General features: G+C 42.7%; 1 protein-coding gene across 1 annotated transcript; it reads left to right on the top strand.

Annotated features, from left to right (window-relative positions):
* The first annotated feature begins 4,693 nt into the window (after window positions 1–4,693).
* On the top strand, window positions 4,694–13,089 carry thbs1a (thrombospondin 1a). Its single transcript, XM_080871464.1, has 22 exons — window positions 4,694–4,869; window positions 4,971–5,054; window positions 5,320–5,879; window positions 5,987–6,065; window positions 6,150–6,239; window positions 6,324–6,433; window positions 6,767–6,886; window positions 7,281–7,377; window positions 7,487–7,660; window positions 7,750–7,926; window positions 8,008–8,181; window positions 8,269–8,549; window positions 8,648–8,866; window positions 8,975–9,082; window positions 9,493–9,652; window positions 9,746–9,864; window positions 10,163–10,397; window positions 10,508–10,735; window positions 10,823–11,094; window positions 11,190–11,287; window positions 11,394–11,533; window positions 11,622–13,089. The coding sequence occupies exons 2-22, from the start codon at window positions 4,991–4,993 to the stop codon at window positions 11,627–11,629; spliced, it is 3,513 nt and encodes a 1,170-aa protein (XP_080727590.1). The 5' UTR covers window positions 4,694–4,869; window positions 4,971–4,990; the 3' UTR covers window positions 11,630–13,089.
* The last annotated feature ends 896 nt before the right edge of the window (window positions 13,090–13,985 follow it).

Below are 13,985 nucleotides of genomic sequence, written 5' to 3'. Positions count from 1 at the left end.
TTTTCAGGGTCATCGTAGTCTGGGACAGTAACAACAAGGCAGATATAAGCAGACACAACATCCCACGATATAAATGTTAAAAGGAATGAACTGCATTTAAAAACACCCTTTTTCCCTTTTTAAGACTTAAAACATTCAAAGTCAAAAAACTAACCACCGCCAATCTGGCTGCACATGCAAGTGCAGTGTAAAGGCCAGCGAGTATTTTGGCTAAACTTGGTGAAAATATATGGTGGGTGATAATTTACTTTATCTGTACAGCATGATTTAATTAGTCTGTCAAGATTGTATTGACTTAATGCCATGAGAAACTATTCATTCAATCTCTATTTTGGAGTTTAATGCTGTTTAGTTGAGAATTTGGAAGCCTATTTGGACTGACTTGCTGTTTGGGTCTTCCGAGTTGACTTTTTTCCAGATGTTGCAACTGACTGGTGTAACAGGACCGTCTGGGGTGCAAGGTAGCAGGAAGGAGTGAGGCAATGGTGACCAAAGTGTTGTGTATGATACTGTAGGATGTGTTGTAACCCATTTTGTAGAACACTTCCACAACTTTCCCAACACCTTTATACATGATATTTGGGAATGCAGTTGCTGTATTTTTCCACTCTTATTTACAACCAAATGTCTTAAAGGTCTAAAATTAGCTGGATAAAATCATGCAAAGAGCATTCTCTTTGTTTTGCTTTAAGCTGGACTTGTTATTAGGAAGTATAACTTCTGGTCAAACCATTTCGATACACTTTCCAAAAAGTCATTATCCATTTGTGTGGCCATCAGGAACTCCAGCCTGACGGGCCTCGGGGTCTCTCACAAACCAAACACTCTCTTGTTCTTCTTCCAAAACATCTTTAACATTTAACATTCCTGGGTACAGTTCTTGCAGCTAAGGGGCTGATGATCTGTCAGCTCATCAGTCAAAGGTTTGCATTCAGCACCGCAGCAGAACAGTCATGGCACAGCAGCAAACATTCACCATCATCACTCACTGAAAGGGCCGCTTGGACAACTAGCGTGCCATGAGCAGCGTGACTGAGTCAATGTCCATCTGTAAACATTAAGAGGTTGTCAGAGCGCCTGTCCAACATAATCAGACTCTGACATCACTTGCCGGAATCATGCAGAGTCACTGAAACCAATTATTTTCTTCCGTGCATACATCCAAGGACAATGTAGCTCAATGCCACAAAAAAGTGGCATCTAAATCTGCCAAAGGTTCTTTGCAGTTTTGGTGTTAAGCATATTAACAAAACTAGTGATCAGTGGTGTGTTGCAATTGATGCAGAAATGCTTAAACATGTAATATTTTCTACACAACAGACAGAACAGGTTCTTATAAATTTCTGTTTCACAGAATATCATTTTTGCCAAGCTCGAAAGCCACCGGTAATATCCACATTTCCTTCTTTCATCCCTCCAAGGCCAAGCATGGATTATGATCAATGATTTACAACAGCCAGCGCATCCAAGTCATTTTCGTCTCCTGTCTTGTTCCAAAGACAAAACAGCTGAAAGAATTAAAACAAATAGTTTAGTTTGGCAACATGCATTCTGTTCTTTTCATAAAGATACTATTGATTCCCAGATTTCCTTGGAAGAGCCTTTAACCACTGTTAGATAAGATTCCTTGTTAAAGCATGTGTCACGCAAAATTCAATATACACCTGACGAGGCAAGAGTTCAGGATGAGTGTTAGTACTGTGAAGATTAATCACACTTTTTATCACGAACTACATTTTCTGACTAGTTGGCACATTTCCTTCTTACTAACACTTTATATTTTATTTATCCAGATTGGACGGGGGGTGTTGAGCGATTTTCGTAAGCTTGCACCACCCTGGGCATGTCTTGTGACAGATAAGATGATGACTGATACATCATCCTGCTAATAAATGAGTCTTTCATAAACATCTTTTTTTTCTCATTTAAATAATAGATTTTATTCTGTGTTTAAAAAAATAGCTGCAGGGAACACAGACTATGCCCAGGCTAAAGCTGGTATTTGACACTTGATGAATTAGTCATACAGAGTTTCTAGTGAAAGCCTCAACCTGTCAATACAATACCAGCGATGTGCTACGTCATACATTGCTTAATATCGGTCCCGTAAGCTGCCCGTTGTCAGATGTTAAGCACGCTGTTGCCAATGCGGTTGTAAACACACAGTGGATGGAAAAACCCCAGAGCGGCTTGGAGTTAATAAACAATGGAGGAGAGTTTGTATCCAACTACAAAATAGTTCAGATTTAACATTCAAGGCTTACAAGCATTCAAATTAGAAGTGAACGTCTCAGCGCTTATTTGTTATTTTTTTGTAGTAACTAAAATGGGATTTGCGCCTGTCTCTATTGTAGTGGCACCTCTGTAACACACTATCATGTTAAGTGGTTGTCTCAGTGTTAAATATAAACTCATATCTGTAAAATAAAATAAAAACTACCTAGTGTTTTAAACAATAAATGCAGAAGTTATTTGGAACTCAGCTTGATTTGGTGCACAAAAACAGATATATTTATCCAGTAAGGCAGAGATAAACTCAACAAAATGAGGTAGTTTTATCCATGTGGAAAAAGAGCAGATTAAACACAAACGAACACCCACCCACGGACACTGCTTCTTAGCACCCCCAGTTTATAGAAACTGGCTTGGGAATACACTCGGAGTAAACACTTGCTATCGTTTCCGTTTTGGCTCAGCTTACTGGGTATTCATCGGTACTTGCCCCGCGCTATGAGCTCACAGTGAAATGTGTCCAGTCACACCTACATACGATATCTCCCAAATTCTTTTCCATGAAACCAGAGTCTCTTGTCCCACCTTAATCCCATTTCACATCCCCGAAGCCTTTTTCCACTTCAATAACAGTTTGACCTTTTAAAATCCACTGCTGCCTCATCACCTCCTGCAGACTTATGTTTCACTAAGGTGAGTAGTACACGCTGTAAATCCTGTATGTCACAGAAATGCCAGGGGGTTATAAAACTGTTGCATTCCTGCGGTATGTACACACTGGCCACAGAACAGGTATCCAGATGCGTCTCATCTCAATTAGAACTCCATAACCTATTTCTAGTCATCTGCTCTATTTTAGAATCAAAGTCTTCGCAGCATGCAAGACGCCTCAGCTCCCTCGTTTTTCCAGAAGCCTTTAATCTCTGCCATACTCTCGCTCTCTCTCCTCAACTTTCCTGTCGGCAAGAGTCTGCAAGAGTTAGCAGACAGTCATTTTTAGTGAAAAACGCCAAATGCAGCAAACTTTGAACAAGTCTCTGTGAAGAGGACTGTCTTTACTTGGTGGTGGCGTGGGAAAGACAAGGGAGACACAGAACATGAGGCCACAGGCACAGAGCTTTAACCTTTAACATGGTGGACAGAGATGTTGTCTTAACAAACACTATTTTCATGATTTCACTTTATTTTTTTCTATTAGTATTAATCACATTGTTGACCCTACAATATTAGAAAGAAACCCTAACAATCACACACGCTCTATGAGCAAGCACTTGGTGACAGTAGGAAGGAAAAACTCCCTTTAAACAGGAAGAAACCTGCTGCAGAACCAGACTCAGGGACTGGCAGACATCTATGGTGACCGGCTGGAGGTGAGGAGAGGGAGGCAGGACAGAAGACACGATGTGGAAGAGAGCCAGAGATTAAATGCAAAATGGTGTACAAACGCATACATCATATTTTATATGAATGCACTGGTAAATGCACCTAAATAATGGACAAAGGCGTTCAGCCACTTCTATAGATTAAAATCTGTCCAAACAAACATAATACTAATGACACATGTCATAAAATACAGCATTTAAAACAAAATAAAATGTGTTTTAGGGATTTTCTTCATGTAACGTTAACAGATAGTTGCACATCCCTTTAAACCACAGTAAATATTTGCTTCTATTTTCTCCTAGAGAAAATATTCTGTCCTCGGTATCCTCAGCATTTACATTTTCCACTTTTTGTGCGTAGATCACAAATTTATTGTATATTTAGTAATAAACTCTTTCCAAAAGTAAAACCAAGCTTTTTCCTGGACACCCCTTTAAATATTTTGTTTTCCACACATCACTGGTACAAAGAAATTTAGACAAGATTCTTCCAACGTATCTCTCACTCCCCCAGACCAGTACACCGTGTTCGTTACTCAATGAGTCCCCTGGTGGCCACCAGAGTAATAACAAAAGAATAAGCAGGGAGACTTTTTTTTTTTTTTTTTTACCAGTAATGATGCCCTGCGCGTGAGGAATAAGTATAGGCTCGCATTAATAGGTGAGTGCAGGGTATGAAATATAATTTAATGTTTTATATGGCTTTTAAATCCATTCATAGCTGGTTTTGTATTACCAGTCTAGAAAGATTATTGCCCTTTGAATCATATTCAGTCAAATTAATATATACTTTTCCCGCCCGAAATGGTATTTAAATGAAATTAAGACTATTTGATAATTACTTTTATTCGACCGGAAGCGGCCAAGTCTTGGCTTGAGCGCGTGGATGAAATACTTGTCCGATGATGGAAATTCTGCTCAGGAATGCATTTTTCCCTCCTCCGTGTGTGTGTGTGTGTGTCGGATATTCCTCTGACTGGCTGTGAGGTAACAAAATAAGTCCGTCCCTCTCTCTTCCGATTGGTCCAGAGTGGATTCAGGAATGTGCTTAAACTGGTTAAATAGCGCTTATATCCACTGGATAGGTCAGTAGAATAAGTGGAAGCATCAAAATAAACGGGAGCTCAAAGAGATTTTACTATCTGCTGAGCTTCTGTTAGAGCTGAACGAGGAGAACAGGATAAATAATAGGAATTGCAAGGACTTTTTTTCTTCCTCTTTATCCAGCTTCCAGCGGTATTTTTTCTTTTTTAAGGTTTGTAAATCATTTTTAGACGATTATTTGATATTTTATTAATGCACAGGATCTTGTCCGGATGTGTTCAGTAACTGTTTGTTATTCTTTGGTTGCGATAGGGTTCACTTGAGGTTTCGAGATGATGCTGTGTGGCATCTCTTTGCTCTTGATGCTTTGGAGTTGTGAGGGCGCACGGCTGGCAGGTGAGAATGGAAAAACTGCCTGTTGTTAAGTTTTTAAACCTTTTGTTTCATATTAAAACTGCAGGGAAATTGAAAGTGGTTTTCAGCTAATTCATTAAAGATAAAATTGATGCATTTACGTGTTTTTTGGTTGTTGTTTTTACACGTAACGTTATCGTGTTATAGCCTGTTTCTTTTGTGGTTTTCTTTGTTTTCTGTGAGCTGTTATGAGACACAACGAGGAGAAAAAAAAAGTAAATGCTGCTTTTCTTTTCTTTGACCGCAGAGAGTCGGGATGATAACAGTGTGTATGACTTATTTGATTTGGCCCGGGTAAATAAGAGACACCATGGCGTGAGTACGGTCAAAGGCCAAGACCCAAACAGCCTAGCGTACAAGGTCCTGAACGCGAGCCTGATCCCCCCCGTCCCCGACAGCTCCTTCAGGGACCTCCTCGACTCCATCCAAACAGAGCGAGGCTTCCTTCTCCTGGTCAACCTGAAGCAGTTCAAAAAAACCAGAGGCAGCCTTTTAACTGTTGAAAAAACCGACGGATCCGGGCCCATCTTCGAGATTATTTCCAACGGGAAGGCGAACACGCTGGATTTGGTGTACTCCACCGTTGACCAGCAGCAGGTCGTATCTATCGATGAGGTCGATTTGGCCACCGGGCAATGGAAGAACATCACCCTGTTCGTTCAGGATGACCAGGCGCAACTTTTCGTCGGCTGTGAAGGGTTCAAACACTCAGAGTTGGAAGTGCCAATCCAGAAAGTGCTCTCCCAGGAGGTGGCAGACACAGCCAGACTCAGGATCGGGAAGGGAGCTCTAAAGGACAAATTTTACGTAAGATGTGCTTTATTTTGGAAGAACCCAGTAACAGTAATGATAAACCAAAATACCATTTAATGCACTATATTGTGTCTTTAAATATTTCTGATTTCTGATTTCAGGGAGTACTCCAGAATGTGCGCTTTGTCTTTGGTACAACTCTGGATGCTATACTGAGAAATAAAGGATGCCAAACTGGAGGTAAGTCTTAAAACTGCATAAATAAAACATCAGTATAGTGTGCATACGATTAGACTTAGACTTCTCCCCTCTTCTCTCCTGAAGCTGCTATAACTGATGTCATGACCTTGGATATCCCAGTCAATGGCTCAAGCCCTGCCATTAGGACTGATTACACTGGTCACAAAGCCAAAGGTAACACCTGTCTTCTGTAATAAATCAAATCTTGTACATTTAAAAGTGGAGATAATTCAATGAACTCCTCCTTCCGACATCCAGATCTGCAGTCCGTCTGCGGCTTCTCCTGTGAAGACATTGCCAACATGTTTAACGAGCTCAATGGACTCAATAAGGTTGTTAGACAGCTGTCAAATAACCTCCAAAGACTGGTAAGTGCAAAAGGCAATTAGGATCTTCTCTTTGTCATAATTCACTCCCTCTTTTCCCTCTCCGCTCCCTCTCCTCCTCTGCTTCCACTTAATGCATTCCCAGTGCGTAACCACTTGTCGCTGTAATGGCTTGTCCCCAGCCAAGTCCTTAATGAGACCCATGTGAATACACAAATATGTTTGGCTGTCAGCGGCATTTGCACTGCTTCGCTAAATTCAAGCGATGTCTTAATCACGGCATCGGTCAGTGATTCATTTGTACTGGAACCTTGGCAAAGTGAAAGTTTTCCATCCTTAGTAATTAACCCCCTTTCTGTACCTCCTTCCCTCCAGGAAAGCGAATCCAGAAGAATTTATATGGATTTGCACAAAGGAGTTTGCATCCACAACGGCATCAAGTACCAGGACAGAGATGAATGGACCGTCGATAGCTGCACCGAGTGCACATGCCAGGTAGGCATCATCACACCTGCTGGAATGTAGGCTTGGTCGGGGGAAAGCCATAGCCGAGCTTCCTCTGTCCCCGCTGCAGTAAAGTCATAATCCGGTTTACATTATCACCTGCCTTTATAATCACCGTGCTCCTGCCTGAAGGCTATCAACACTTTGTCTGAAAGCATCAAGAGAGCAGCATGGGGCTTTTTGTGCTCGTGTTGTGTAATGAGTTGGGTGTTCAGTGAGGATTATGTCTTGTAGCAACACAGTAGTAGTGTCATGTCGCTGATAAGTTCACTCCGTCGTGAAATATATCAATTAGGCTTGGAATAGCACCAGCAAAGCCTCGTTTTTTTCTCCCCTTCCTGCTAACTCATTATACTTGTACTAATTAATGTTTTCCTTTGTCCAGAAATCTGTGACCGTGTGTCGCAAAATCACCTGCCCTCTGATCCCATGCGCTAATGCCACCGTGCCCGACGGAGAGTGCTGCCCTCGCTGTGGAACACGTAGGTTTTTAATTTTTTCTGACTTTAATCAGATTTTCTTCCTCGATGACTTTCCAGCAAAGAAACAAGCCCCCATGCCCAATCATTTATGCCTCCTCTCCCTTTACAGCAAGCGACTACGCAGAAGACGGCTGGTCCGCCTGGTCTGAGTGGACCCAGTGTTCTGTGACTTGCGGCCGTGGCATCCAGCAGCGCGGCCGCTCCTGCGACCGCATCAACAGCAAGTGTGAGGGCACCTCTGTGCAGACCCGTGACTGCTACCCACAAGAATGTGACAAACGCTGTAAGTCGCCAAACATTCTTAACGCTGACGTTGTTACAGTACGTTTTCCCAGAACATGATGAATTAATGGCGTACACGTCCATTCACAGTCAAGCAGGATGGAGCCTGGAGCCACTGGTCACCCTGGTCTTCCTGCTCTGTGACCTGCGGTGAGGGGGTCATGACTCAAATTCGCCTTTGTAACTCCCCCACGCCCCAGATGGGCGGCAAGGACTGCGAGGGAGAGGGACGTCACACCAAAGTCTGCAGGAAGTCGCCCTGTCCTAGTAAGTCAAATGCCACCATTGAATTCTAAAGTGCATAATTATACAGGGCACAAAAAAACTAATTTCTTTTGTACGCCTTAGTCAATGGAGGCTGGGGACCTTGGTCACCTTGGGACATCTGCTCTGTTACCTGCGGAGGAGGCGTTCAGACCCGTAAACGTCTCTGTTCCGACCCTGCCCCCAAATATGGCGGAAAGGACTGTATCGGCGATGCTTCTGAATCTCAAATTTGCAACAAACAGGAGTGTCCTATTGGTGAGCATCTGAGCCTATTAGCCTAACGTAAACTTGCAGCACAATTTATAGCCTCATTCTTAAGTTAGGAAATCTTTGTCTTTGCAGATGGCTGTCTCTCCAGCCCCTGCTTCCCAGGCACAAAGTGCACCAGCTTCCGAGACGGCTCATTCAAGTGTGGCAGGTGTCCATCCGGCTACACAGGGAACGGCATCACCTGCAAAGACATCGACGAATGCAAAGAGGTCCCCGATGCTTGCCATATTCATAACGGAGTCCACCGTTGCGAAAACACGGAGCCGGGTTACAACTGTCTTCCCTGTCCCCCGCGTTTCTCTGGTCCTCAGCCGTTTGGAAGAGGTGTGGCAGAGGCAACTGCTAAAAAACAGGTTTGGATTATTACTTAAATCTGTTTTGTTTCTGTTGTTGTTGTTGCCTGGTTCACTAGCAGCTTGCATGTTTTTTAATCATCTGTAATTTTCCTTAGGTTTGCGTTCCTCGCAACCCTTGCAAGGACGGAAGCCACAACTGCCATAAAAATGCAAACTGCATCTACTTGGGTGTCTTCTCCGAGTCTATGTTCCGCTGTGAGTGCAAGCCAGGATATGCCGGGAATGGACGCATTTGCGGAGAGGACAGCGACCTGGATGGATGGCCCAACACTGACCTGCCGTGTGTGGAAAATGCCACTTATCACTGCAAGAAGGTACGCCAGACCCCACATGGACAAAAATACACAAAGGCCGTTATTATCCATGTGCGCTCTATTATTGTGATGATTGCCTCCTGAACCTCTCCTTTTGTCTCTTTACAGGATAACTGCCCCAACCTTCCCAACTCCGGCCAAGAAGATCATGACAAAGACGGCCTGGGTGATGAATGTGACCACGATGATGACAATGATGGGATCCCCGATGATAGGGTGAGTAATCACGGCAGTTTCTTTTTTAGCCACGCTTTCCTCGGAGACCAGACATAGTAATCAGCTGTAGCCATCCTTCCTCTGGGCGGTAGAAATGCAAAGTGTTTATGTGCTTTCACCATAGAATCAAAGTGGAAAGTAAGTAAGCAGAGGAGTAGCGTAATATAATTTCTGCAAAAAAAAAACAGAATTGAGGACAACGTGGCTTGTTGCCCGTAATTCTTAGTGTGGATTCGGAAAGTTGGGCAAGAAATATGCAGTGGTAAAAAAAAAAAATCACCAGTGGAATATCACATTCCAGCTTAAGCAAGAAAAAAGTCTGGAAGAGCAAAGTTTTATTCCTATAAATATGACTTCTCTGAGTCGTGACCCATTTTAGTAATTAAGCTGTGATCTCTCCATTAATTTAGGACAACTGCCCAAGAGTGTACAACCCCTCCCAGGATGATGCAGACAGGGATGAAGTTGGTGATAACTGTGACAACTGTGTATATGTAGCCAACACTGACCAAACAGACACTGACAACAACGGAGAGGGTGATGCCTGCGCTGTTGACATTGATGGTGATGGTAAGTTATTTCTCCATATTCTTGCTTTAATCTTGAAACAAAAAAAGCATTCAGTTTCTGAAGGCTAAAAATTAAATCAAAATTGCTCAACAGGCATCCTGAATGAGAATGACAACTGCCCATATGTCTACAACGTGGACCAGAGAGATACCGACAGGGACGGCGTTGGAGATCACTGCGATAACTGCCCTCTGGAGCACAATCCTGATCAGGTAACATCATCTTTCACTTCTACTTCACTGCTGTGGGGACTTACAAGGTTAAATCACATCTGCTTTAATCAAGAGAGGAATGTGACAGCTCTAAAGAGAACGAGCACAGTGCTCCCTCTTCTCTTTTCTCTTCCTTTGTCTGGAGGGACATTGCTTGCATACCTGAAAACAAGGGTCTCCTTTTTAAAATTGCAACCAGGGCAGCACCTCTCATACTGAGGCCGATGAAAAACAGAGGAGGGAATTATGTGAAGCGAGTGCGAGGGTCTCATCAAAAAGGAATTTTGCTCTTTTGCAGATCGACTCTGACTCGGATCGCGTGGGAGACAAGTGCGACAGCAACCAGGACATTGACGAGGACGGTCACCAGAACAACTTGGATAACTGCCCCTACATTCCGAATGCGAACCAGGCAGACCACGACAAGGATGGCAAGGGTGACGCCTGCGACCACGATGATGACAATGACGGCATTCCAGATGACAAAGACAACTGCAGACTGGCCTTTAACCCTGATCAGCTGGACTCTGATGGTAAGTCCATCTCTCGGTTAACAGTCCTGTAAAACGCTGGTGCCTTGATTTTCTAAATCTTTGTTGTAGAGCATTTTTTTTGATTTCCAATGTATTTACTTTCCTCTCAGGTGATGGACGTGGTGATGTGTGCAAAGATGATTTTGATCAAGATAATGTTTTGGACATCTATGATGTATGCCCGGAAAACTTTGCCATCAGTGAAACCGACTTCCGCAGATTCCAGATGGTTCCTCTGGACCCCAAAGGTACCTCCCAGATCGACCCCAACTGGGTTGTCCGGCATCAGGGCAAGGAGCTGGTCCAGACTGTCAACTGCGACCCTGGCATTGCTGTCGGTATGTAATATACGGACAGACGTTTTTTCTGCAATGAACACAAACTGGTAGCAAATTGATACTAACCCATCTTTTTTTAAAATTCAGGTTATGATGAGTTCAGCGCGGTGGACTTCAGTGGAACATTCTTCATCAACACGGACAGAGACGATGACTACGCTGGTTTCGTGTTTGGCTACCAATCCAGCTCGCGCTTCTACACAGTGATGTGGAAACAGATCACCCAGACGTACTGGTCCAACACACCCACAAGAGCTCAGGGCTACTCCGGCTTGTCAATCAAAGTGGTCAACTCCACCACAGGGCCCGGTGAGCACCTGAGGAACGCCCTGTGGCACACCGGAGACACCCCAGGACAGGTGAGCACAGCTGAACTGACTCAGAGTTTGAGGCGTAATTGAGGAAAACGTTTGAGACTTTTCTCATTGTAACTTTTGCTAATTGTAACTTTTAGGTGCGCACTTTGTGGCACGACCGCAAGAATATTGGCTGGAAAGACTTCACTGCCTACAGATGGCATCTGACCCACAGACCCAAGACTGGACTTATCAGGTGAGACCAAAACCCCAGAAGAAGAAGAAGAAGAAAAAAGCTCTTTCATTCAGTTGCATAGTTTAAAACTTCTCCACTGCTCCACTGACTGTATTTTATTTTGTAGAGTGGTCATGTATGAAGGCAAGAGAATCATGGCTGACTCCGGAAACATCTACGACAAAACCTACGCCGGTGGGCGGCTAGGCTTGTATGTCTTCTCTCAGGAGATGGTTTACTTCTCAGACCTCAAATACGAATGCAGAGGTAAGTACACATTTGAAGGTTAGATGCATTTGAAACCACTTACCTGAAACTTTATTCCTAACATCTTTCTATCTGCGACTCCTTTCAGATACATAATCGGAGCACAGAGGCTTTTAGAAGAATGTATCAGTGTGAAACGAGACCTGGATCGACTTATTTAACTCCCTTCCTTTGAGAAATACGCGTTGGAAGTATGAAGAGCAAGCGAGCTAACGTGAGGTGATCTCAGGAGTCTAAGCCAAATGAAAGTAAATTCTGCACCACAGCACCAAACTCAAATTTTGAGCACGGCTCTGCTCAGAAGACGATTGGCTCTCTCACTCTGTTTGCTCTGATCTGCGTTGAAAGAGGGCCACATTTTCTTGCTTTGCACACCTGAACTGTTGTCGGTATTCCTCTGTGGATGAGGGACCAAAGGGAAGAGTGTTTCTGTTCGTTTTTGTTTTTTTAAGAAAAGATATTTTTGTGTATTAATATGCATCTGCTGTGGACTCAGATATACTTGTTTCAGTATGAAGAAAACAGTAGGAGAACTTTGTTAAGTTTGGAGGGTGAGATTACCCTTTGAAGGAACTCTTGAGGGACAATGGACAGTATGGACTGACTGTTACTATCAAAGAGAGTGAATGCTATGTGTGTTTGTGCATTTGTTCCACCTGATGAGCGCAATTATTGAGATAACCGAGTCGAAATTTGATTTTAATTCCCTGTGACAGCCCCCTTTTTAAAGGCACGTGCGTGTATCCAAGGCGCAGGGCTGGCCCGAAATATTCGTTTTCTCAGGAAAAGAGCACTAGAAGAAACAAGGAGAGCACAATATTAAGGACAGCACAGGGCCCCAAGGCAGGCACGCTGCTTTGGAACAGTAATTATGAGCAAATATAACGTGGATAACTAATATGTGAGGGGCCAGTCTGTTTCCTAAGATTATTGTAAGTGTAACTGTTTATAGCTTTAATTGTTGCTCATTTTTCCACCTTTAAATGTCAGCAGCAACCCGTGAAATCGGGATCCTCTAAAGATTAAGAGTTATTAACCTCGGACCAAAACCACAAAACAAAAAACATCAACAACACCATCTCTAAATATTCCACTTCTGCAGTGTGCGTGGCTGGTGTGCCTGAGCTTGTGTGCACAATTTCTGACAATGGAAAACAAAAAGGAAACCCTTTATGTACAAATATTACCTCATTAGTTCTTTTTGTGCTGAGACCAGCAATACACGAGAATCCCTTGTCTTATCAACAGAGTATAAATTGGTTGGCTTCTATTTTTTCTCTTTTTTTCTTTAAAGCAAGACTTTTACTATCATTTATATGCTGTATATAAGATATTTTTGTAGCAAAAGAAGCCCAAACGGGAACGTAAAGGATTAAAGAAATGTTGCCTTGACTGTGTTTTGCGATATGTATTTGTGGCGTCTTGATAAATTATTCTGTTTGTTTTATGTTGAGGGTATTTCATTTTGTGTAGATGTATGCTATTTAAATAATTTATCTAGAAGCGTAGCCTCATATGGAAGCGTTTCTGTCTGTATAAACTTATTTGCACACTGACACGAGGATGTCTTTGTCATTTTGGTTTTTGTATGTCTTTTTTTTAATATTAGTGAAGCTTTTCTATAAACATTTGTCCCATAGTTTTTACCCAAAGTGCTGTTTTTTACTCCTACTTGTTATTTTACTATGTAAAGTGAACATTAAACTCTCTAGAAAAAAGTTCCAAAGGTTCTTGGTGTCTTTTTGGGAAAACAAACAGTTAAATACTTGATAACCCAAGCGTCTGTCGCTGTGATTTTTGACATTCATATCTAATTCAACTAAGGTCTTCTTAGAAAAGCAAAGAGAGCCAAGTCACGCTGTGTCAAACAACTGGAATCCATTAGTTGGGTCTTGTGAATCCTCTGAGAAAGGGAGTATCCTTGGGAGTCAACAGCAGCAAAACTCAACATGAAATATAACCTTGTTAAGCAGCACATCGACACAGATATGGCCACACATCGCATTGCTTCACTACCACTGGACAGGTAGACATAAGGAATTTAGCCCTGCAGAGTAATAAAGGTGCTAACTTTAAGGAATATGGAGCTAAGTTATGGCTGTGTGCCACTTTTGCCATTAAGAACTTGCAATGAAATTCCATACTTTTCATAAAAAACATCTAAATATAACCTGTCAAAAGTCAAGATGACTTCCTATCCACAGACCAGCTCTATAGCTTGCTAGCTGCTGTGCTGTAAGACACCGCAGCAGTATATAACTGCAAACTGAAATATGACTGCTAATTTAAATCTTTCTTGGGGTCAGAAAGAGCTGGAATGTGCGCCAGTGAGGGTCCCGCCAGAAAACCCAGACTTTCTCAGTGTGCCGCAGGTCTCTTTACATTAGCACTGACCTCATTCTTGCCATAATGAGCTCAGTGTTTTTCCATTACCCTAAATGAGCAGTTTATC

The sequence above is a fragment of the Rhamphochromis sp. 'chilingali' genome (genome assembly GCF_963969265.1).
Source record: "Rhamphochromis sp. 'chilingali' genome assembly, chromosome: 21".
In the NCBI taxonomy this organism is placed as follows: Eukaryota; Metazoa; Chordata; class Actinopteri; order Cichliformes; family Cichlidae; genus Rhamphochromis; species Rhamphochromis sp. 'chilingali'.
The sequence above is the reverse complement of the archived record's forward strand: the minus strand, read 5'-3'. Positions and strand labels throughout refer to the sequence as shown.